The sequence below is a fragment of the Aotus nancymaae genome, unplaced genomic scaffold, assembly GCF_030222135.1.
Source record: "Aotus nancymaae isolate 86718 unplaced genomic scaffold, 86718_ANA_hifiasm-v0.15.2.pri h1tg000021l, whole genome shotgun sequence".
Classification (NCBI taxonomy): Eukaryota; Metazoa; Chordata; class Mammalia; order Primates; family Aotidae; genus Aotus; species Aotus nancymaae.
Genome location: NW_026988433.1, coordinates 1,377,146 through 1,401,261, shown reverse-complemented (window position 1 = coordinate 1,401,261; position 24,116 = coordinate 1,377,146). Strand labels below are relative to the sequence as shown.

General features: G+C 51.0%; 1 protein-coding gene across 1 annotated transcript in view; it reads left to right on the top strand.

Annotated features, from left to right (window-relative positions):
• Positions 1-23,274, top strand: part of SFSWAP (splicing factor SWAP) — a 97,848-nt gene extending 74,574 nt beyond the window's left edge. Inside the window, 7 exon segments of the mRNA XM_064379541.1 lie at positions 1,739-2,004; positions 10,073-10,127; positions 10,129-10,229; positions 11,466-11,591; positions 20,997-21,170; positions 22,270-22,342; positions 22,961-23,274. Of these exon segments, the coding sequence (XP_064235611.1) occupies positions 1,739-2,004; positions 10,073-10,127; positions 10,129-10,229; positions 11,466-11,591; positions 20,997-21,170; positions 22,270-22,342; positions 22,961-23,026 (861 nt within the window). The 3' untranslated portion in view covers positions 23,027-23,274.
• Positions 23,275-24,116: the final 842 nt, after the last annotated feature.

The window sequence follows — 24,116 nt, the reverse complement described above, 5'->3', positions numbered from 1 at the left end:
GAGATGCAGTTTCCCACTGTAATCAGGATAATATGCATTTGTAAGTTCTGATACGTGGTCCATTTATGTGGTGGCAAAGATAAGTCTGTCTTCCATTCAGGTACTAGAGTTGTGTGGGCAGGGTCATCTGATAAGCAACTGAGAAGAATAGACAAGGGGCTTGGGGAGGAAAGTGGGGCTCCTGGAGCAAGTGTTGGATCCATTGTGCTAACCTTCATGTTAGCAGAGAAAGCTAGAGTTTGTCTAACAGAAACAGGGCTGATTTCATTTTGGGGACTCAGCACCAACGTGGTTTGCGGGCAGTCTCCTCACCCCAGCTGCAGGGCCGTGTGACAGCTCTGGGGACTTCACATACCTAGGCTAGAACTAGAGGTGTCTACCACGTCACCCTTTAGGATTTCTTTATTAACTATTTAATAATGCCATACATTTTTATAAGGTTAGATTGTTTATTTGAAACATTTGTTTACATTCCATAGTCCAATAAAATCTTATTGGTATTGGTAAAAAAAAAAAAAAAAGATGAACTTGGTCATCAGATCCCATCAGAGGAGGAATTCACCCCCCGCCCTCCTGCCCCAGCACACCCACAGTAGGGGAGCATGAGAGAGCACTGTGTGAAGGGAAACAGCTAGGAGGCTGAGCAGAGGGCTGAGGAATCACAGTGCCATCATAAAGCACCCAGCTCCAGTGGAATCTCATCTTAAGTTGGGGCCTGCCCCAGCAGGGCGTCCCTGAATTGCTTTTTGTCTCCACCAAAGTAAGAAGCACAAGTGTAGAATTATTTCTGCAGTGTTTCCCTTATCCAGTGGGCCTCACCACAGCCGACCTCAGGAGAGGAAAGAAGGAAGGGAAGCCCCATGGCAGTTTTCCTTTCACAGATGCCGTCCTGCGCACACTGTTCCTCGGGCTGGGCTGGAGCTCTCTCCCCGGGGAGCAGCTGGGGAAGCTGAGGCGTGCAGATCACTTGAGGCCGGGAGTTTGAGACCAGCCTGGCCAACATAGCAAATTTGTTGCTAGCCTGAATTTCTTCGAGGCACTAAATGATGAATTACAGATTTTTCACGGTGTCTTCAAGATGTGAAATGTCTAGTGGCTCTAGTTTAAAATTCCCTCAAAGTGAATTGAGGAGTGACCTTTCTAGGGAAAGAGGAGTGCTGCAGCCTGCGCTTTTGAAGGGTGCTGTCTCCTGATCTGCTTCCTCCACGCCTGGGGTGAAAATGTGTCAGTGCATTTAAGATTCGTGTGCTCTTCTGTGTGTATATGACACTCAGATGGAGAGCTTTTCAAACATCTAAGGGTAACACCCTTTAGTTTAGACCTTCTTTAAAAATTATTGTCAGAGTAGTACAGAGATTCATTTAACAACCTAATATTGGAGGTTTGAAGAATCTCTCCTCTGATAGTTCAGACTACTCAAAAGGAATGTATTTGCTTCCAACATAGCATCTCTAATGCTGTGATCCTCTTTTTGGCTCTGCGGACCAGAACCCGAGGGCTGGGAAGGGAGTGCTGCCTGTGGAAAGGTGTGGGGACCAGAGGGTCTACTTTCTCCTTTTGCATCCAGGGAGGTGACAAGGAGGTCACTCTGGATGGCCACAGGAGGAGACAAGTCTTTCTGAGGGATGGTTGCTGTGTTTGTTGGTGTGAGGGGCCCAAAGTTGAAATTTTATAAATAGACATCCTTTTAAATACCCTGTTTTCCCTGTTAATACCCAGATTTTCCTTCTATTCTCAGGAATCCAGTGCTACACCCTGCCCTCTACTGACTGGAGGCAGACCTCTGCCTACTTTAGAAGTTAAACCACCCGATAGGCCTTCGAGCAAAAGCAAAGATCCACCGAGAGAAGAAGAGAAAGAAAAGAAAAAGAAAAAGCACAAGAAAAGATCTCGAACAAGGTCGCGTTCTCCCAAGTACCATTCGTCATCCAAGTCCAGGTCCAGGTCGCACTCAAAAGCAAAGCATTCTCTTCCCAGTGCCTATCGGACGGTGCGGCGGTCAAGGTAGGTGTGCAGGGCAGCACCTCTGGTGCCCTTGTGACCCCGTGTCCTTCACCGGATGCTCAGTAGCATTAGGTAGAAAGCTGAAAATCAGTGCTGCTTTTATTAAGCAGACCCCTGTGTGCACGTGCATGCATCTGTGTGCCCTGCCAGTCCAAGTAAGATCTTTTTAAGATTTTGTTTGTTTTCTTCCCTTTTTCAGTCAGAGTTTTGTTCTTGTTGCCTAGGCTGGAGTGCAGTGGTATGATCTTGGCTCACTGCAACCTCCGCCTCCCAGGTTCAAGCAATTCTCCTGCCTCAGCCTTCTGAGCAGCTAGGATTACAGGCGCCCACCACCACACCCAGCTAATTTTTGTATTTTTAGTAGAGGTGGGTTTCACCACGTTGGCCAGGCTGGTCACGAACTCCTGACCTCAGGTGATCCACCTGCCTTGGCCTCTCAACCTCCCAGAGTGCTGGGATTACAGGCATGAGCCACTGTGCCCGGCCTCCACTTAACTTTTCAGAGCCCATCAACTGCCAGGTTTTTAAAAATTGATTTATTTACATTTTAACGGGTACTGGAAGCAAGCCGAGCACATTCGCTGATTGTGTGAAAGATTCACAGGGTGGTGGGCTGGGGAGTCTTTTGTTTTATTTGTATGAGTGAAGTTTCCCATGCTAATTTCTCTCAAATGTCTGGATTTGGATTCTCTGCAGAGCACCCACGAGTGTGTGCAGAGTGTGGCACTGGTGAGCATGTGTGCAGTGTGTGTAGAGTAGGGCACCAATGAGTGAGCGTGTGCAGTGAGTGTGCAGAGTGTGGCACCGGTTAGTGAGCGTGTGTGCGGAGTATGTGTGCAGAGTGCGGTGCCAATGAGTGAGCGTGTGTACAGTGTGCAGAGTGCGGCCCCAGTGAGCGTGTGTGCAGTGCAGCACCAGTGAGTGAGCATGTGTGCAGTGTGTGCAGAGTGCAGCACCAGTGAGTGAGCATGTGTGCAGTGTGTGCAGAGTGCAGCACCGGCAAGTGAGCATGTGTGCAGTGTGTGCAGAGTGCAGCACCGGTGAGTGAGCGTGTGTGCAGTGTGTGCAGAGTGCAGCACCGGTGTGTGAGCATGTGTGCAGTGTGTGCAGAGTGCAGCACCGGTGAGTGAGCGTGTGTGGTGTGTGCAGAGTGAGCGTGTGTACAGTGTGCAGAGTGTGGCCCCAGTGAGCGTGTGTGCAGTGCAGCACCAGTGAGTGAGCATGTGTGCAGTGTGTGCAGAGTGCAGCACCAGTGAGTGAGCATGTGTGCAGTGTGTGCAGAGTGCAGCACCGGCAAGTGAGCATGTGTGCAGTGTGTGCAGAGTGCAGCACCGGTGAGTGAGCGTGTGTGCAGTGTGTGCAGAGTGCAGCACCGGTGTGTGAGCATGTGTGCAGTGTGTGCAGAGTGCAGCACCGGTGAGTGAGCGTGTGTGGTGTGTGCAGAGTGAGCTTGTGTGCAATGTGTGCAGAGTCAGTGTGTGTGCAGAGTATGGCACCAGTGAGTGAGCATGTGGAGTGTGTAGAGCGTGTGTACAGTGTGTGTGCAGTGAGTGTATATGCAGTGTGCAATGTGGCACCGGTGAGCATGTGTGCAGTGTGTGCAATGTGGCACCAATGAGTGAGCGTGTGTGCAGTGAGCATATGTGCAGTGAGCATGTGTGCAATGAGTGTGCAGTGTGGCACCGGTGAGCGTGTGTGCAGTGTGTGGTGCGGCACTGGTGAGCGTGTGTGCAGTATGTGTAGAGTGAGCGTGTGTGCAGTGTACAGAGTGAGCATGTGTGCAGTGTGTGTGCAGTGTGTGGAGTGCGGCGCCAATGAGTGAGCGTATGTGCAGAGTGAGCGTGTGTGTAGTGTGGCACCGGTGAGTGAGCGTGTGTGCAGTGTGTGTGGAGTGCGGCACTGGTGAGTGAGCGTGTATGCAGTGTGTGTGGAGTGTGGCAACGGTGAGCATGTGTGCAGAGTATGTGTGGAGTGCAGCTCTGGTGAGTGAGCGTGTGTGCAGTGTGTGTGTGGAGTGCAGCACCAGTGAGTGAGCGTGTGTGCAGTGTGTGCAGAGTGTGTGTGGAGTGCAGCACCAGTGAGTGAGCGTGTGTGCAGAGCATGTGTGCAGTGTGTGTGGAGTGTGGCACCAGTGAGTGAGCGTGTGTGCACAGTGTGCAGTGTGTGTGGAGTGCGGCACCAGTGAGTGAGCATGTGTGCACAGTGTGCAGTGTGTGTGGAGTGCGGCACCAGTGAGTGAGCGTGTGTGCACAGTGTGCAGTGTGTGTGGAGTGCGGCACCAGTGAGTGAGCGTGTGTGCACAGTGTGCAGTGTGTGTGGAGTGCGGCACCAGTGAGTGAGCGTGTGTGCACAGTGTGCAGTGTGTGTGGAGTGCGGCACCGGTGAGTGAGCGTGTGTGCAGAGTGTGTGGAGTGCAGCACCAGTGAGTGAGCGTGTGTGCAGTGTGTGCAGAGTGTGCGTGGAGTGCGGCACCAGTGAGTGAGCGTGTGTGCAGTGTGTGCTGAGTGTGTGTGGAGTGCAGCTCCAGTGAGAGCGTGTGTGCAGTGCAGCATGTGTGGAGTGCGGCATGTGTGGAGTGCGGCACTGGTGAGTGAGCGTGTGTGCAGAGCATGTGTGTAGTGTGTACAGAGTGAGTGTGTGTGGAGTGCGGCACCAGTGAGTGAGCATGTGTGCACAGTGTGCAGTGTGTGTGGAGTGCGGCACCGGTGAGTGAGTGTGTGTGCAGTGTGTGTGCAGTGCGGCTCCGGTGAGAGCGTGTGTTCAGTGTGTGCAGTGTGTGCAGGGTGAGTGTGTGGCACCAGTGAGTGAGCGTGTGTGCAGTGTGTGCAGTGTGGCACCGGTGAGTGAGCGTGTGTGCAGAGCGTGTGTGCAGTGTGTGTGCAGTGTGTGTGTGGAGTGCGGCACCGGGAGTGTGTGTGCAGTGAGTGTGGAGTGCGGCACCGGAGAGTGAGCGTGTATGCAGTGTGTGTGGAGTGCGGCACTGGTGAGTGAGCGTGTGTGCAGTGTGTGTGGAGTGTGGCAACGGTGAGCATGTGTGCAGAGTATGTGTGGAGTGCGGCTCCGGTGAGTGTGTGTGCAGAGCATGTGTGTAGTGTGTGCAGTGTGTGGAGTGCGGCACCGGTGAGCGTGTGTGCAGTGAGTGTGTGTGGAGTGCGGCACCGGTGAGTGAGCGTGTGTGCAGAGCGCAGCACCAGTGCAGTGTTTCCTCTCCGGCCTCCCTCCGAAGTCACTGTTAACCAAAGGCCTTCTTGATGAGTCAGTTTTCCAGAAAGCAGGTTAGCATTTCTGGCAGCAGAAATTAAAAACATGAAAACATTTCAGTCACAGAACACTTCCTGGTGAGAACAAGCGTTTGAAGACGAAGCAGCGTCCGGCCTCAGGAGGTCGCAGCGCTCGCCCTGCTCTCAGGGCCCGTTGGGCCTCGGGTTTGTTGCTGAACGGGGGCTGGCTCTTCTCCCCGCAGCTTCTCTAGCGCAGCTCTCTGACTGTGCTCATCTAGTTTTTCTTCTAGAATCCATTTAGCTCTTATGTTTCCATAGGAAAAATACACATGCCTTGGGTGCTTTATGGGCTTTTTAAGTATAGTTTTACACATTTGCCTTTCTGAATATATCCTGAAAACAATATGCTTTGCGTGTGGGGGGTGGGGGGCGGAGTTTCTGCTCTTGTTGCCCAGGCTGGAGTGCAGTGGTGTGATCTTGGCTCACTGCAACCTCTGCCTCCCGTGTTCTAGCGATTCTCCTGCCTCATTGTCAGCTAATTTTATATTTTTAGTAGAGACAGGGTTTCACCATGTTGGCCAGGCTGGTCTCCAACTCCTGACCTCAGGTGATCCACCCGTGTTGGCCTCCCAAAGTGCTGGGATTACAGGCGTGAGCCACCACGCCCAGCCTGCTTTCCTAATTTTTACCCTGGCCAACACAAGGTTTGGCAAGCATTTACACTCACTTCTCGCCAGTAAAATTGGATTTGACTCCATGATAAATCAGTTTGATCTTTCACTGTGCATTTCTGTGTTTTAAACGTTTCATCATTTCATACCCTTAAACACACATAGACACAAAAACCGTTGCCATTTTCTAATCCAATGAACAGTTTTGCTAACATATCTTCAATTTTTAAAGGCTCCCAGGAACTGCTATTATTATATCAAAGCCTTTTAAAATTTTCTCATTTGAAGCCAGGCACAATGGCCCACACTTGTAATCCCAGTGCTTTGGGACGCCAAGATGAGAGGATTATTTATAGACCAGGAGTTCAAGACTAGCTTTGGCAACATAGTGAAAACCTGTGTCTACAAAATATATATATGTATTTTTTTTACAAAATATTTTTTTAAATTAGCCAGGCATGGCAGTGCATACTTCGAACTCCTGAGCTAATGCATAGAGTCTGAGGTGGGAGGATCGGATCGCTTGAGCTCGGGAATTTGAGGCTACAGTGAGCTATGATCACGCCACTGTACTCCAGCCTGGATGACAGAGCGAGACCCTGCCTCTAAATGCAATTAAATGAAGATTAAAATTAAAAATTTCCCTTTTGAAAATGACATTACATAGCTGAAGATAGGCATAACAAGTCCTCCTAGGAACTATATTCAGTAAAATTCTTCCCGATTTTCCTTTTCTATAGGCTCAAACAAAAGAAAGTATAATTCCTTCCTAAATCCCAAGCCTTGGGGACCGATCATTGTAAGGACTGTTCACGATGTTTCTTTAGTGTAAGAAATTAGCTCAGCTTTACTGTGGGGAGTTTTTGTGCACACAGCAGATACAGATGCCTGATGCTTCCGGGTGTTCTGTCTGTTTGTAAGAACAGGTGGTATCGTGGCCGTCAGCTTTTCCCAGATCATTACATTCAGAACTGAAATGCTTCACTAACACTTGGATTCTGTTGACTAGTCTATAGTAGAAAAAGTCATTTGGCATATTATTTGAATGATTGATTTTAGAATAGATTTATTCAGTGCTGACAAGTCCAAGAAGCAAAATCCTACTCATTAGTTTATGACTTTCAGTTAAAAGAAAAAATTAAGGTAAAAATTATCTGAGCATGGTTTCTACTGCGATGGTAGACTACCAATTTTAATTCGACCTACATTTAAAATATTTTACAACAGAGTAAAATGTTTTCAGAACACTCAAATTTTTCATTAATCTCAATGGCTGAGAAGATAGTTAATTGTAAATAACTGATTAAAAAGCATTTGATTTTGCAACTTATTCAAAATGTGAAGGCAAAGTCCAACTTTATTATAAAATAAAAAGAAGAATATTATCAAACAAAATCTTCCAACTCTGGGATTGTCTAGCAAGTTCTGCCGTGGGTGCCGGCCCCTGGCAGTGGTTCCCCTCCACAGGGCCAAGGGCATAGCTGGGTGCAGAGGCCGGTGGTGTCGTGGGCTCCAGAGCCCGAGGACATAAGTTCAACAAGCTGGTGAAGCCCCAGCTGCTAGGGAGGCAGAGGCAGGAGGGTCCCTTGAGCCCAGGAGTTCCAATCTAGCCTAATCAACATATTCTCTACAAAAAAATAATAATAAGCTGGTGGTTTCTCACCATGACCTTTTTTGTGGAATTCTGCCTCAGCTCTTCTGGGAACAGGGAATGCATGTTTTATTGAGTAGGATTGCATTTTTCTAAACTGGCTGCAAATATACCTCCTCCATCCAAGCTCTGCCAGCAATAATCATTTCCAGGGATCCAAGTGGCTCTAAAATGCAAGTTATAAATGGGAGGAGATGGTGGTCTCCTCAGTAATATAAATTATTGGAGTATAAAAGATAACTAAATTTTCACCAAAATATTGAAACTGCTAATGCTTTTGTCATCAGATAGAATAAACTGTTAAAAAATGCAGCCTCCACTCAGAATGGATTGGACATGTCACCTGGGCCTGAACAGACCTGATTGATCGTTCTTAATGACTGCTGCCAGCCCGCAGTGGAATACCGCAGTTGTTAGTATTTCTAATTGTGGCAGGATGCTACATGGAATGCATCTTGCTTTATATACTAAATTACGAGAGTTCTATGTGAAATACAGATTGAGACTAGAGCGCCTTCTTACAGCACAGTGAACATGGATGTCATGTCTGTACCGTTCCTGTGGGTGAAGGCCCATTGATTCAGTATGTCCAAGTTACAGGTGACTCTGGATCTCCAACGGTAACTTAGTCATGGAAAAAATCTTTAGTTTTGGAAAATCACTATGTCACTTCTCAGAAAGTATACTGATTATGACAAGGTAGTATTTAGTGTCTTTTAACTCAACATTGAGGCCAGGCACGGTGGCTCACGCCTATAATCCCGGCACTTTAGGAGGCCGAGGCCAGTGGATCACCTGAGGTCAGGAGTTAAGACTAGTCTGGCCAACATGGTGAAACCCCATCTCTACTAAAAATAGAAAAATCAGCCAGGCGTGGTGGCATGTGCCTGTAATCCCAGCTACTTGGGAGGCTGAGTCAGGAGAATCACTTGAACCCAGGAAGCGGAGGTTGCAGTGAGCTGAGATTGAGCAACTGCACTCCAGCCTGGGCAACAGAGCAAGACTCAGTCTCAAAAAAAAAAAAGGTTAAAGCAAAAGACTTCTATTGGCTTGTTTTGTATTTTCATTTGTATTTGTATATCGCATCTGGTTCTTTATCTTAATGGAAGGAAGAAGTACCCATGCAGTTCATTTACCACCAAAAATTAAGTATAAGCTTGAAACTAAGTTTACTTTATTTTTAAAACTTTTGCTAAGATGGTCTCTTGTGTTCATTTAGGTATCTAAACGCATCTTCATGGTTACCCTGGGCTTGTGGGAGTTCTAGATATTTCTATATGATAAAAATATATTTCTTTGTAGAAATTAGTCCCTAAGTACTTGGGTTGGTGGGGGAGACTGGGGATTCGGAAGACTTTTCTAAGGAGTCTTGTTTAGCGTTCAGAAGGGACATTGGGATTCTACTTCAGGTTGAAAGTTGAGACTCCTCACTGTCCCTTTTTCCCATGATAAATTCTGTAGCAAATCAGTGAAAGCGATGACTCATCTCCTAATCCTGCTCCTTAAAGGGGAAAACAGATGTTTGCAGTTCCCCGAGCCGTAGTGTTGGTCGCTGAGGTGAGGACCACTGTTCCATCCCTTGCAAAGTGAATCAAAGTGAATCGTAGCCAAACACAGATGAGACCAGAGGGTGGGAAGGAGGAGGAGCTGCAGCAGCCGTCACCGGGCTCCGGACCAGGAGGAATTGCACCTGAAGTCGGATCCACAGTTTAAACTTGAGAAAAATTCGACCTCGGGAGCCTGCTGGTAGTTCAGCTGTGCCAGAGCCAGATCTTTGCTGCTGAGTCATCTGCACAGACGATTCTGTGACTGAAAGGCCGGGGCTGGGGAGGTGAATGGAGGAAGTGGAGTAGATGAAATGGTTAAATGCTGGAGAAAGAGGCTATTTATAGATGTGACCACTGTCATTCAGATAAGATTTCTAGAGTTTCATCATTGAGAAAAGTCTCATTATGTCTTTATTTGAAAGCAAACCATTATGCTTTTTTAGGAAAAAAAACCATGAGTCACATGATGCTTGGAAGTGTCTAACGCAGAGCACTGCATCTTTAAGAAGGCCTCTGGTCACATGATACGGATTATTTGCTTACAAAATGGAATTCTTGTTTCTTGCACTGTGTTGTGGTATCAATATGAGAAGCTTAATTAACAGAATAAAAAGCATTAAAGCTTCTTTAACTCAAGTAAAACTTAAAGAATTGTCTAATGGTATGTAGCCCCTAATTCTGAGATGGGCATTTTCCCCAGATAACATGAAAATCTGCTGACAGTAGCCACTTCCCTTTAAAGAAGCCCGTTACTAATAGCCACTACGAAATCTATTGTATTTCAAAGTTACAAATGTGCAGGTCTTAAAAACTAACTTGTTTTTCCTGATGATTGAGTTTACTGTAGAATTCTAAGCCTAAGTAAGCATTCCCTAGCTGCTGTAGCTTCTGTAGCTTTGATTAAGCAGAGCTTTTTTTAAGAGTTGTGGTAGCACCCAGCCCAGCGCCTTTTATTCTGGCTGTGCCTCCGTGTCACAGAGCCACAGCCTCCCCAGGGACGCTGTGTGCGGAGCCCTGTCAGAGCAGCGCATCCTGTGACAGCGGCAGCCAAGCCACGAAGTTACCAGGCAGCCTCGACTGCCACCAGATCTGACTCTGCGAGCTCTTTTGAGGGAAAACCTGGTAAAACGTCAAGGTGTCTAACTGATCTTCCTTTATCATCTGTTCTGTAAACCTTAGGAAAGGTCTGGAAAAAAATCAAAACCATTAGTTAAAGGGCAGCCACTCCAGGCTTTCCAGGACGCGGGGAGCTCAGTGATCCCCAGCTGATCTGCAGAAGCACAGCCTGTGGTGTTTGCGGTTTCTTGTCATGAAAATGATTCAGTGTCGACGTTTTTCAAATGGCAAAATCAAAGCGCTCTTCTTTACATTGTGTTTGAATGAGTTGTCGTGGAAACAAAACAGAAATAAATGGTGTTTTTTTCCAGATGTCTGCTCACTGCAAGTCTTCCCCAAACAGTAGCTTTACTGAGTGAGCAAAGAACCAAAATGAAGGCCCCAAACTCATGGCTCAGGGGCCTCCACTAAGGAGCGTCACCCCTGAAGGGGCGCAGGTTTCGGTCTTCATGGCTGTATGTGTGGATTATGTCACCGCAGGAAAGGGATGAGTCCTTTCCAGACACATGAGGAGGAGGAATCTGTGTTAATGGATGGCTTTGCATCGGTGAAATCTCGTAAACTTAAGTTAGCTGAAACTGTCGTCAGACTGGCATTTCTGAGTTGGATTCAAGGTTTCAGGCTTCATGCCAGGGCCCCGCAGCCTGTTGCTGATGACCTGTGCTGAGAGGCCGTAAGATCAGTGTGAGCAAGAGAAATTTCCAGGTAGGCCTCTAGCTTCATTACCGTTCAGTTTCTCATTGCCGCTGTTCAGACAGGTAGACAGGACTCACTGGAATTTAACTGCCTTTTCTTACCTAATGTTGGTAGAGACATCGATCAGCTGAAGTTTATAGGGAGATAAAATGGGCCAGGGCAGGAGGAAGGAAGAGAAACGAGCCTGAGGTGGTCATAAATCGCGTCATCGGCCAGGGCTCGTGGAGAATTGGTTGCCAGTGACCGTTTGAAGCAGCAGCACGTAGCTCCAGCCTCAAGTCAGTTGTGTATTGGTTAAAAGTTGATCCTTGGTGTGATAAGTGTGTGGAACGGGAGAGACCGTCTCTGTCTCTAAAATGGGAGTCGGGGTTCCGGTTGTCGGTAGAGTAGCGAAGCTTGGCAGGGGTTCTCTGAAGCCTCGGGGTCTGCACAAGCACCACCCTTCAGAGCACCCTGCAGGCTCTGCAGATAGGGCTCAGTCTCTGCCAGGGCAGTAGGAAGTGGTACACATCCCGCCAGCCAGGCTGCAGAGCTGAACGCTGCCTCCTCCTCTGTCCAGGTCCCGCTCCCGGTCCCCTCGGAGGAGAGCCCACTCCCCTGAGAGGCGGAGGGAAGAGAGGAGTGTGCCCACTGCCTACCGCGTGAGCAGCAGCCCCGGAGCCAGCAGGAAGCGGACCCGCTCCAGGTAGGCCACTGGGCATGCGTGCAGGTGCCAGATGCAGGCCAGGGTTCCCTGGGCGGAAAGGGCGTCTGAAGGTCCAATATGTGTTTGTGAGCAGAGCTGTGGATGACCAGAGGGATGTGCCGAGTCCCCCCCAACTTCCCGTGGCATTGCCATCACTATTGACACTTGATCACGCTGAGCTCCTGTGCCTGGTGGACAGGGTCACACCTGCATGCCCACAGGGGCTCTGCACGGCCTGGCTTCTGTCCAGCTTTCCACTGCGCCAGTACCTCGACTGGGTCCACACACAGCTGCTGCCCCTCCACCTGCTGGCAGAGAGGATGAGAAGGCACAAACAGAAAGAGAACGCAACCTTCCGGTCCTGAAGCCTCCTGGTCTCGAGGACGGTTACCGTGGTTGCCTGTGTGCTGTGTGACGGTGACCATGGCCCAGGCTGGAGCTCCCAGGAGAGGCCACAGAATCCTGTTGGGGCCTACAGGGCAAGGAGCATTCATCCCTTACCTCTTGACCACTAGGAGAACCTGACTTGGTTGGAGAGGGGAGGGAGGGAGGCTGGCATTCACGTTTATCCAGTGGAAGCCCCAGCGTGGTGCCTGGCACTTGTGCCTGGTTCCACTTCTCACTTCAGGAAATACATCCACCATCCATCCTCTTGGCCCCGCCCATCTCATGAGCGCCACCTCCGGTTCTCACCCACTGATGTCCCCCCAGTGCCTGGCATGGGGCGGCTGTGTGTTTCCACTCTCCAAGCGCGAGGAGCTCTCGTTTCCTGTCCCCACATGGAGTTCACGTGGCCTCCTGGCTGTGTGGGTGGACGGTGTCTGGGTCGGGAGCCACACGGAAGGACGGGGCGTTGCACATCGTAGCCTGGGGTTTCCCAACACAGTGCTGCTAAGCGCGTGAGGGTCAGGACACTCGGGGTCCCAGAGCCTTCCAGAGGACGAGCCTTGCATTGCCAGGGTCAGCCACACACTGGGACCTTCCTGCTCCTGGGACAGATGGCCCCAGCCATCACCCACACTGCCCAGCCACAAGGCACGTGCTAGACAGAGCCAAAGCAGGTCCCCCACAGCACCCTGGGCCAGAAGACCCTACTGTGACTAGCCTAGGACCACAGTTCCCTCCGTTGACAAGATGTGATCTCTTTTCTTAAAACAGAAAAATCAGCAAAGGAGCTGTAAAGTAGATAGATACTAGCAAATGTTTCATGCACAACTCGCTGTTTATCAATTACATTTTCTTCCTTAGGATCCCACACTGAGCATTCATGTCTACACTAATAAAATCTGATGAAAATTAAAATGTTAGAATCCATCCCTTAAACATGTAATTTCACGTCGGAAATTCACTGTCACCTTTGGTGTGTGAAGGGCGTGGTCAGAAGTTAATTCCTTCTATCTCAATGGAAGAGCCCTTGCTTTGCCTTCAAATTAATCTTTGCTTTAAGAGAGACCTCCCGGGAGCAGACAGTGACTGCATCTGGAAGGAGCAGTGTCCTGACAGCCAGCCAGCACACTCGGATGTCAGACTCGCGTGGCCTGCTGGCATTCTCACCAGGTGCTCACAGGTCACACGAGAGAAGTGAAGGGTGAGACTCGCTGCAGTGCTGAGTGCTGAGCTGCCTAGACAGAACTCAGCCTACAAACCTGACTCTGCGAGTGGTGAACAGTGATTCACTAGGGACTCAGTGGTAGGTGAATGTGTGTACAGTTGCTGGGCACTTTTGTAGTCGTCATTATCAACCCAGTCAGTCTATAAATCCAGAATATGGGTTGGGTTGGGTGGGGTTTCATTTGGTTTGGTTTTCTTTTAGGGGTGTTTTTTTGAGACAGGTTCTCACTCTGTTTCCCAGGCTGGAGTGCAGTGGCATAATCACAGCTCACTGCAGCTTCTACCTCCTAGGCTCAAACCATTCTCTCACCTCAGCCTCCCAAGTTGCTGGGACCACAGGCACTTACCACCATGCCTGGCTAATTTTTAAATTTTTTTGTAGAGACTGGGTCTCACTAAGTTGCTCAGGCTGCTCTCAAACTCCTGGCCTCAGGTGATCAACCTGCTCCGCTTCCAGAAGTGCTTGGATGGTAGATGTGAGCCACCATGCCGTCACAGAATATGTTTTATTAGCAATCATGATATTAATCCTGCAGTCAGGCTATGTCCCTGTCTCGGAGTGGGCGTGCATGCCTTGCTGCGCTGCTGTGCACATAATTCAACTGCCAGGTCGTTGTCACTTTAGTACTGTGACGGCACTAGACCAGACCAGGGGAAATGCCCACTACCCAGATTGGGAGGATTCTTTTTTTCTTTTTTATTTTTATTTGAAATAGGGTGTCACTCCCATTGCCCAGGCTGGAGTGCAGTGACAAGCTCTCAGCTCACTGCAGCCTCGACCTCCTGAGTTCAGCTGATCCTCCCACCACAGCCTCCTGTGTAGCTGGGACTACAGGCACATGGAACCACACCCAACTAATTTTTTGTATTTTTAGTAGAGACAGAGTTTTGCCATGTTGCCTGGGATGGTCTCAGAACCCTGAGCTCAAGCGATCCGAAAGTGCTGCCATGAGCCACCGTGCCTGGCCCTAAAGGGTCATTTCTACAAACTGATTATTGCCTGATTCTTTCACTGACTAAGTTAAATTCTTTTAACTTACAGGAAAGTTTTTTAAACGGTACAACGGGCCAGGCTCAGTGGCTCACACCGATAATCCCAGCACTCAGAGGCCAAGATAGGAGGGTCACTTGTGCTCGGCAGTTGGAGGCTGTAGTGTGGGCCGTGACCGTGCCTGTGAATGCCCACTGCCCCCACCAGGGCAACAGGGTGAGACCCTCTCTTTAGAAACAAACTGTATGACAAACACCCATTTGCGTAAAATCTGTAGCTCGGTTCCACGAGAGTTGACATTTTGCCACATTTGCTTGTGTCTTACCCCTTCCCGCCCCATTCACTCCCCTCCCTCCCTCCTTCGTTCGTGTGGTGGTTCATGACCTTACCTGAAAATCCCAGGCCAGCTCTACTGTGGATGGCCCTACAGTCAGGCTTTGTCTCGCTGTGTCCCCGTGGCTGGGTTCAAGGTGAATGGTTTGGCCGTGTCGAGTGCCACGTGGGCCACCTTGCGTAGCTTCCCATTGCGTCACAGATCAGGAGAGAGAAGCATCCGTTCGTGATGCTGAGTTTGATCACTCGGTTAAGGTTGCGTCTGCCCCTTCCTCTCCCCACCAGTGAGGGACCCAGGAGGTGACACTGGGGCAGTGTGGCTCTCCTGCTCCCAGCAGCTCTCTCCTCATCGGCCTCAGCATCTCTTGATGACCCCTGCCTGAATCAGTTCTTACACTGCTGATTGCAAAGCAGTGAGTTTGTCCCTCTAGTCTTCCTTCTGTGATTATTAGCTGAAGGCCCTGCCCTTTTGCTTAAATCTCACCATGGACTCAGGAGCATTTTTGGTTTTGGTTTTTGATTTTTTCTGCGATAATCCGTTGCTGTTACTATTCTGTTAGATGGTGACGTTGTCTCCAGTCGGCCAGTGGGAACCCTTTCGAGCCAGTCTGTTCTTTCCACACCTCCATGGTTCTTTGCACTCCTGCTTTTGGTATAAGATACTCCAGGCTTACCAGGAGTTTTCCCTGCTGCAGCCCTGGAATCTGCCATTTCTTCAAGGACCTCTGGTTCCTTTTAGTGAATATTTGGAAATCCAGATGTGGACATGTTGAGGAATTTTTAGGAGTAAAATTTGGTACAGTGTGGAAATACATAAAACAACATTCATGGAAGTTATTTTGAGTAGGTCATAAAAGTGTTTTTCAGCCAGGCACAGTGGCGGGCGCCCACAGCCGCAGCTGCGTGGATGGCTGAGTGGACCGCATGAGCCTCGGAGTTCACATCCAGGGCTCTCGACACAAATATTGACTGAGTCTGTGGTCGCGCACTTCAGCGAGATGCCCGGTGATCTCATTACAGCAGATACCATGAACGATTAGTTACAGGTTTGCCCGCTGAGTTTCTAGTACTCAACACTACTCTTGGCACATGGACAACTCTGCTGAGAGAGTGAATGGGAATTTAATGTTGGAGTGAAGATCTCTCATTACACGTGAAATGTTCATTCAAGGTCGACTTTGCTAACTGAAGGATGCATAACATAATTTCCTAGAGCAACAACTCAAAACAAATGTAGCTAAAAAGCCAACAGAAGATACCAAGTAGGATTCTAGATGCTTTCTTAAATTCATGAAACATCAGAAAAGGGCTGAGGGGAGAACAAATGTGGCAAATAAAAAATAAGAAGATTGTAGACTTAAAACCATCTGTAAAATAATTACATTAAATGTAAGAAGACTAAAAACTAGTTAAAAAGCAGTGATTGTAGAGTGGATTGAAAAGCAAGACCTGGCTGGGTGCAGTGACTCACGCCTTTACAGTGAGCTGGGGTCACTCTGGGTGCAGTGGCTCCCAGCACTTTGGGAGGCCGAGGCAGGCAGATCACCTGAGGTCAGGAGTTTTTGAGAACAGCCTGGCCAATGTGGTGAAACCCCCCTCTACTAAAAATGCAATAATCAGTCGGGTGTGGTGGCACATGCCTATAATCCTAGCTACTTGGGAGGCTGAGGTAGGAGAATTACTTGAACCTGGGAGGTGGAGGCTGCAGTTAGCCAAGATCGCGCCACTGCACTCCAGCCTGGGTGACAGCAAGACTCTCTCTCAAAAAAAAAGAAAACTTCCACCAAACTCCAGGCCCAGATGGCTTCACCAGTGAATTCTAACAATCAAGAAAGAGGAGATACTCTTTAAAGAAAATAGAGGAGGGAACACTTCCCAGCTCATCTCTTTAGTTCATCATAACTCTCACACCTAAGCCAGATAAGGACTCTGTGTTTGGGGGAAGGTGTGTGCATGAGCACATGTGTGTGTTCACAGACCAGTACCGTGTGTGCGCATGTACGTGTGTGCATGTGTTCACAGACCAGTACTGCCCGTGCACGCACGTGTGTTCACAGACCAGTACTGTGCACGTGTGCGCATGTGTTTAGATGAGTACTGTGTGCGCACGCACGTGTGTGTTCACAGGCCAGTACTGTGTGCGCGTGCACGCGTGTGTTCACAGGCCAGTACTGTGTGCGCGTGCGCGCGTGTGTTCACAGACCAGTACTGTGTGCACGTGTGCGTGCATGTGTGTACGTGTGTGTTCACAGACCAGGACTCTCAAGAACATAGATGCAAAAGTACTTCACAAAATATTAGTGACTCAGTGTGACTCAGATGTCTGTTCTCTGCAAGTTGATCTAGTGATCCGGTGCAGTCCCACTCAGAACTCCCACAGGCACTTGTGGAATTGGCACACTGAAACTTCGAAGTGTGTGTGGAAATGCAGATGACCTGGGAGAGCCAAAACCTCCTTGGTCAAGAGCAGGATTTCAGGACTTAGAGAAAGCTACAGCAAGCCAGGCAGCGTGGTGTCAGCATGAAGATGCAATGGAGCAGTGGGACGCAACAGGAAGTACAGGAAGGAGACACACCCGCAGGGCGGGCCCACAGCCACAGCCGTTCCGTGAGGAAAAAGAGAAAGGAGAGGCTTGTTTTTCTGTTGCCCAAGCTGGACTGCAGCGGTGGGCTTAGCTCAGCTCAGTGTGGCCCAGGGCAGCCTCCACCTCCTGGGCTCAAGGGATCCTCCCACCTCAGCCTCCCAAATAGCTGGGACCACAGGCACACACCATCATGCCCGGCTGATTTTTTTTTATTATTTGTAGAGACGGGGTTTCGCTATGTTGTCCAGGCTGATGCTGAACTCCTGAGCTCCAGCAGTCCGCTTCCCTCAGCCTCCCAAAGTGCCCTGACTGCACCCAGCCAGGAAAGTCTTCAGCAACACTTGCATGAACAGCTGGATGTCGGAATGGGAAAGAAGCGCCCCGCACACCGTACGCAAAATTTAATTCAGAGTGGATCAGAGATCTGAATATAAAAACTAGAACCATTAGGCTTTTTGAAGAAAACAGAATATGTTCATGAATTTGAGGGTGGCAAAGATTCCTTAAGATGTAGAAAACTCTCTGATAAGAGGAAAAAATAAATTAGACTTCATTGAAGTTTAAGAACTTATCTCAAAGGCATAGTTAAGAAGATGAATAGGCAGGCCGCAGGCTCGCAGTACATATCTCCGACAAAAGCCTGAGTCAGGACCAAAAAGACAAAGGACCCAATTAAGAAGGGGGCAGATGATGACAGCCGACTTCACAAAGGGATGTACTTAACTAGCCAGTCAGCACATGAAAAGATGTGGACCAGCATGAGTCATCAGCCAGGGAGCAGCACATGAAACCGTGAGACGGGACTGGACGAGGATCGCCGCCCCTGAAAACCGGGACAGACTCTAGGAGTGGTGGGCAGGGCCCAGCGCTGGGGCTCTTAGCAGCTTGTTGTAAAGTTAAGTATACACCTTCTCCCTGACGAGCCGTCCTGTTCCTAGACGTGAGCCCCTCTATAAAGTCAGCGTTGCCGAAAATGGATACAGTCAAATGCCTCCTAACAGGAGAAATGAATCGACAAATGATGGTAGCAACCTGTCATGTAATGCTATTCATCGGTCAAAGAAACAAACTGAGGGTCACCCAGCTTCGTGGAGGAACCTCAGACATGCTTTGCTGGGCAAAAGCGGCCCGCCACAGGCCGGGCGTGGTGGTTCGCACCTGTAATCCAGCACTTTGGGAGGCCAAGGCGGGAAGACTGCTTGAGCCTGAGACTCCCAGGCCTTTTTTTTTTTTTTTTTTTTTTTTTTTTGCAGAGCCCCCCATCTCTACTTAAAAAAAATTTTTAGATTAGCCGAATGTGGTGGTGTCTGCCTGTCGTGCCAGCTACTCAGGAGGCTGAGGCGAGAGGATTGCTGGACCCTGGGAGGTCAGGGCTACCGTGAGCAGGGATTGTGCCCCTGCACTCCAGCTTGGACAGCAGGGAAACTGTCCCAAAAAACCAGGAAGCCAAACCAGCAAACAAATACAAACACAGTGTGGGGCTCGTTCACACAGAGCTTTAGGCGGCACACTAGAAATCGGCAGTGGGGCCCGCTGAGGGTGGAGAAGGGGTACAGACGAACTCGAATGGCATTGGGGAACTTTCTGGAATGAAGAGACGCTCCTGCATGGATAGGGCCAGGTGTCAGGGTGTGCGCACTTGCCACGCTCAGCGAAAGCACTGAAGACCGCGTTTCACCACATGGACGGTGGCACCTCGGTTCCTTAAAAAATGAATGAGTTACTCCATTTCTTCAGCAAGGGCTTAGATCAGATTGTAGCAGAATTGAACCAATTTACAGTTAAGGATTAGTGACCTGCCTTTTATTCCTTATGCAGCCCATAAGCTCAGCTGAATTTGGGGAGTAAGTCATTTTGGACTCATGTCACATGCTGGTATACATTTTATTTATTTGCTGCTTCCTTTGAAATCCTAGCATATGTTTATAGACAAAAGTTTCACAAGACATTTTGCAGTTCAGGAAAGTCAGTCTCTCACGTGCAGGTTCCACATCTGTGTATTGAACAGTAAGAACGGCGCCTCCATTTATAACACTGTCCTCACTGGGCACATCAGGCGGGCTTCCAGAAAATGCCAGGTCATCTGCCAGGGCCCAGCTCACCAGGGACAGCTTCTCCAGCAGTTGGATTTAGGCTGCCAGTTAGCACCACCTCTGGCAGGTCCCTCCTTGTTTAAGTGGAGCTGGGCAAGAGCACCCCAGGCCTGGCACTGCTACTTTAGTTCAGTTCATTGGCACCAACACAGTCTGCTCATGCCCAGAACAGCACGAGGGAGCCTGGACAGAAATGCCCAGCCCCACTCTGCATATCGGGGCTGTCCCTACCGGGCATACCATGGCCCCTGGCACCCACAGCTTTGAGCTCTGCAGAGCCAGGCACTAGTGGGGTCCTAGGGATGGGCAGAGCACCCAGCCCATCCATGGAGTCTGCACCCCACACTGTGAGCACAGCCCAGCCATTAAGCAGGAATGTTTCAGATCTCAGGGAGGGCACAAAAGAAATGCATGAAGTCGAGAGGCCCTAATGAGAGGCAGGGCTTGGGGTAAGTGGGCGTGTGCATAGGCCCTGGGGGTCTCCTGGAAGACAGCGGAGGCCAGGCTAGCAAGGGGCTTCGTGGCACGCAGAATCATAAGCCAGGCCAGACACTTGCAAGCTGTGCAGATAGAACCCCAGGAGAGAGAGTCAGACACCGGCCAGGAACCACAGTTCCCCCTTCAGGCTGGCACACTGGGCAGTTCGGGCCCACCTGGATGGAGAGGCTAAAGGAGAGAAGGAAGGAGACAGCAGACCAGAGAAACGAATGATGCAAATGACCCGTGCAGGACTGTCCAAGAACGCTGTACTCAGGGCTGGAGGCGCAGGCTGCAGTGTCTGTTGCAGATGAATTCTGAAAGAAGATGCCAGCTAGGGCACCTCAGGGCCTGGAGGGCCTCCCGGGGAGGGCTCAGGCCTGTCTGCCTTTACCAAGTACGTGTTCACTCTCCTCACTTGTGTTTTTAGGGGAATGGCCAAGAGGCCCGCGTGGCTGGGGTGTGGAATGGAGCTAGACAGGGCGGAAGCCAAAGGGTCGGCCCGTCCAGGCAGGAGAGGAGGATGGTCTGAGGGCAGGCGCAGGCCAGAGGGTCTGGGAAGCATTTCTGGTGTGGGATTGTCAGTTTGGTAATGCAGACTCTGGGGGAGGCAAGCGGACGGAGGTCAGAGCTGAGCTGCCGCCCACAGAGCAGGCTCCACTGCCCGGAGGCTGAGCGGCATCACCAAGCAGCGGGCAACTGACAGGTCAGAAAGAAGCGCCAATCTGGCCCGGACAACAGAATGAGACCCCATCTCTTAAGAAGCAGCACTAGAAGCTGCACCCTCTAGTCCCAGCCGTCTGGGAGGCTGAGGCAGGAGGTTGCTTGAGGCCAGAAGGTGAAGGCTGCAGTGAGCTGTGACGCAGCACTGCCCTCCAGGCTGGGCAGCAGAGTGAGGCCCTTTTTTAGAAAAAGGAATGCTAAACTTGGATGTATTACTACTCTCATAACTTCCCGTATCTTTTTGGAAATGTTTGCACTGCGGACTGCCCGTGGTTACTTAGGTATTTTAAACACAGATAAAGTGCTGGTTGCATTTTAAATACCACAAGTGTTTTACTCGAGGTCCTAACCTGGGGCGAAACTGCTTCCAGGGAGACCAGGCGTCTTTGGTGTCCTGGGTGGCTTTTGTTAAACCCACAGATTGATCTCCTGCACCCGTCACTTCTCAGTGAAGTGGAATAAGTGGCTTTCAGAGGAATGAATGTGTGGAGCGGCTCCGTCCGTGATTGTGCTGGCTCAGACCCGAGCTTCTCCCTCTGTGCCCTGTGCCTTTAAACCCAAGGCCCATCTCTCAGAAGCGCTGTCCTTTCAGAAGTCCTCACGAGAAGAAGAAGAAGAGGCGGTCGAGGTCGCGGACCAAGTCCAAGGCCAGGTCCCAGTCGGCGTCACCCAGCAAGCAGGCAGTTCCCCGGCCCGCGGCCCCCTCGGCTCACTCGGCCAGCGTCTCCCCTGTGGAGAGTCGGGGCTCCAGCCAGGAGCGCTCCAGGTAACCCCCAGACCCCAAGCAGCTCTCTCTGGGAAAGGGCAAGAGGCGGCCGGCCAGACCCTTCCTTCCACCCTGAGTTCTTGCCTGTGTCCTGGGGGCACCAGCTACGAGGCCAAACCCCCCCCCCACCCCGCCAGCCTCAGATACAGCTTCTCAGATTCCAAGCGCGCTCAGAGGACTGGGTCCTGTGTTACAGAGACCTGCCTGCAGAGCCCAGGAGTGGCTCAGTCCCACCCGAGGCAGCCCAGCTGTCAGGCACAGGCCTGATGCTCACCAGCACAGGTGGGACAGGGACCCCAGCTGCAGACCCCGATGTGGTCATGAGGGACTGAGCGGACCTGCCACACCTGGGCTCTGCAGTGACAGCAGGTCGCCAGGCTGTAGTGGCCGGCACTCTCACCTGGGCAGCAGCACAGACACAGGCGTCCCAGTCCCCGGCTAGGTGATAATGACTTCAAGTCAGACACCCTCCACTGCCCAGGCACCCACACTCGAGGGAGCAGAGAGGGTGGCGTCTGAGAGCAGCTGCTCCCTTTAAACCGATTGCCTCTGTGAATGTGAATCAGGGAGTGACGGCGTGACTGTTCCACTGATGGGGCAGAAGCCTCAGCTCATTCGAGATGGGTCCGCATCTCTAAGAGGTGGCACCTTTAGTGTCAGCCGGGCTGTGCGCCGTGGCTCACGCCTGTAATCCCACACTTTGGGAGGCCAAGTCAGGAGTTTGAGACCAGGCTGGGCAATATGGCAGGACCCTGTCTCTACTCAGAATAGGTGGCGCGCCTCTGTAATCCCAGCTACTTGAGAGGCTAAGGCGAGAGGATGGCTTGAGCCCAGGAGCTGGAGGCTGTAGTGAGCCATGGTGGCACCACTGCACATCAGCCTGCATGACAGAGACCGTCTCTGAGACTAGAGTGATGATAAAACGTACATCCGTGCAGGAGGCCCTGAGCACGGGTGGGGGAGAAGTGTTGGTGCAGCACACGGACGCCTCACTCCCATCTCGCAGTTCTAGAGTGGGGGTTCAGAGGTGGGCATGCTGTTCGCTGGCCTGGCTCAGCGTCTTCACGCGGTTGTAAGCTCTGCTCTCTCTCTCCGTTAGGGGAGTCTCTCAGGAAAAAGAAGCCCAGATCTCTTCAGCAATCGTCTCTTCCGTGCAGAGCAAAATCACTCAGGTCAGTGGACGGGCCCTCTCCCGCTCCCAGCCTTTCGTCAAGGGGCCTCGTTTCTCTTCTGCTAATTTTCATTCCCTGTCCCTCCTGTCATCGACACCGGCACAGGACAGGGATCTCAGGCAAAATGCCACAGGCCCTGGGCCAGGCAGAGGGCAAAGCCGTGTGGCCTGCACCATGCACGGCCAGGCTCATCTGTCGCCCCTGAGGTGCAAGAAGCACTGTCGGCCATGTGCAGTGGCTCACGCCTGTAATCCCAACACTTTGGGAGGCCAAGGCAGGCGGATCACCTGAGGTCGGGAGTTCGAGACCCGCCTGACCAACATAGGGAAACCCCATCTCTACTAAAAATACAAAATTAGCCGGGCGTAGTGGCTCATGCCTGTAGTCCCAGCTACTTGGGAGGCTGAGGCAGGAGAATCACTTGAACCCGGGAGGCAGAAGTTGCAGTGAGCTGAGATCGCGCCACTGCACTCCAGCCTGGGCAACAAGAGCAAGACTCCATCTCAAAACAAAAACGATGACTTTGGTCTTTCCCACCAACTCATTCATAAACGTCTTCACCACGTGGTTGTCTGGCTGAGTCTCCATGGGTTCTCTTCTGTGTCTCACCCTGCACAGGATCTCATGGCCAAAGTCAGAGCGATGCTTGCAGCTTCCAAAAACCTGCAAACCAGCGCCTCCTGAGACAGGGCCAGGGAGGCAGAGCCGGGAGGCTGCGTGGGCTTCTGGGCAGGCTCACGCGGACGCTGGCCACACCGTCCACCTGGCCGCCTCCGTGGACCCTTGGTGGGTTTTGTAAATTAATTTTTGATGATATTTTCAGTTTTAAGATTTCTGACCAGCAGTCTCTTACGTGTATATTTGTAAATACATCATGTTTCTGTGAAAATGTATTATGAAATAAAATGGGAGGAAAACACCTTTTCTAGCTAGACCCTGGTGTGGTTTCTTCCTTCTCCTTCGTCGGCTTCTGGGTCTGTTTGACGGTTTGTTGTCTGATACATGTATGTGGTCATGGAGGCTGGCAGGGACGGGTGGGCAGCACCGGGTCTCCCTGTCCTCTGCCCCCCATGCTCCTCCCACAGCAGCCCCTGAACTCACCTTCCCCCTCCCCGTGCCTCCCGAGGTCACCGCACCGGTCCCGGGCCGCCAGCTCCCCAAGGCTGTGTTCCCACCGGCACCCAGGCTGCAACTGCTGGACTGGCCTCCCTGCAGCAGTGGCACATAGCATGGAGCAGCCTGGCCCCACCTCGCCAGTGTCACCGCGCCGAGCTCACGTGTTGCCTTGAGCGCTGACCGCTCGCTCCTCTCACCTTTCCTGACGCACAGGTGCCCTGGACTCCACTGTGGGGAGGGTTCAGCCAGCTTGAGTTGCGGCTCATAAGGTCCTTACACCAGAAACAAGGACTTGCCGCTTGTGCGCCATCAGCAGATCACGGTGACACTTCTGTCCCCACAGGAGGAAAGCTCTCTGGCCTTCACTTAAACCCCTGCTGTGCCGAGGCCAAGTTCTTCCATTTTCAGTTCTGCCAATTTACCAAAACCCGGAAATGGAATTACGTTTTCTCCTCCTTATGGCGCTTGGAGTCCAGACACTGCCTGCCCACCAAGGCCAGTGTGGGTGGGGCAGGTGGGTGGGGCAGGTGGGTGGGCGGGGCCAGACACGCAGAGAGGCACGGGCCCCACAGCTGCCCGCAGCCACTCAGAAATGCCACAGGCCCTGGATGAGGCTGAGGGCAAAGCCGTGTGGCCTGCACCCTGCGCAGCCAACCTC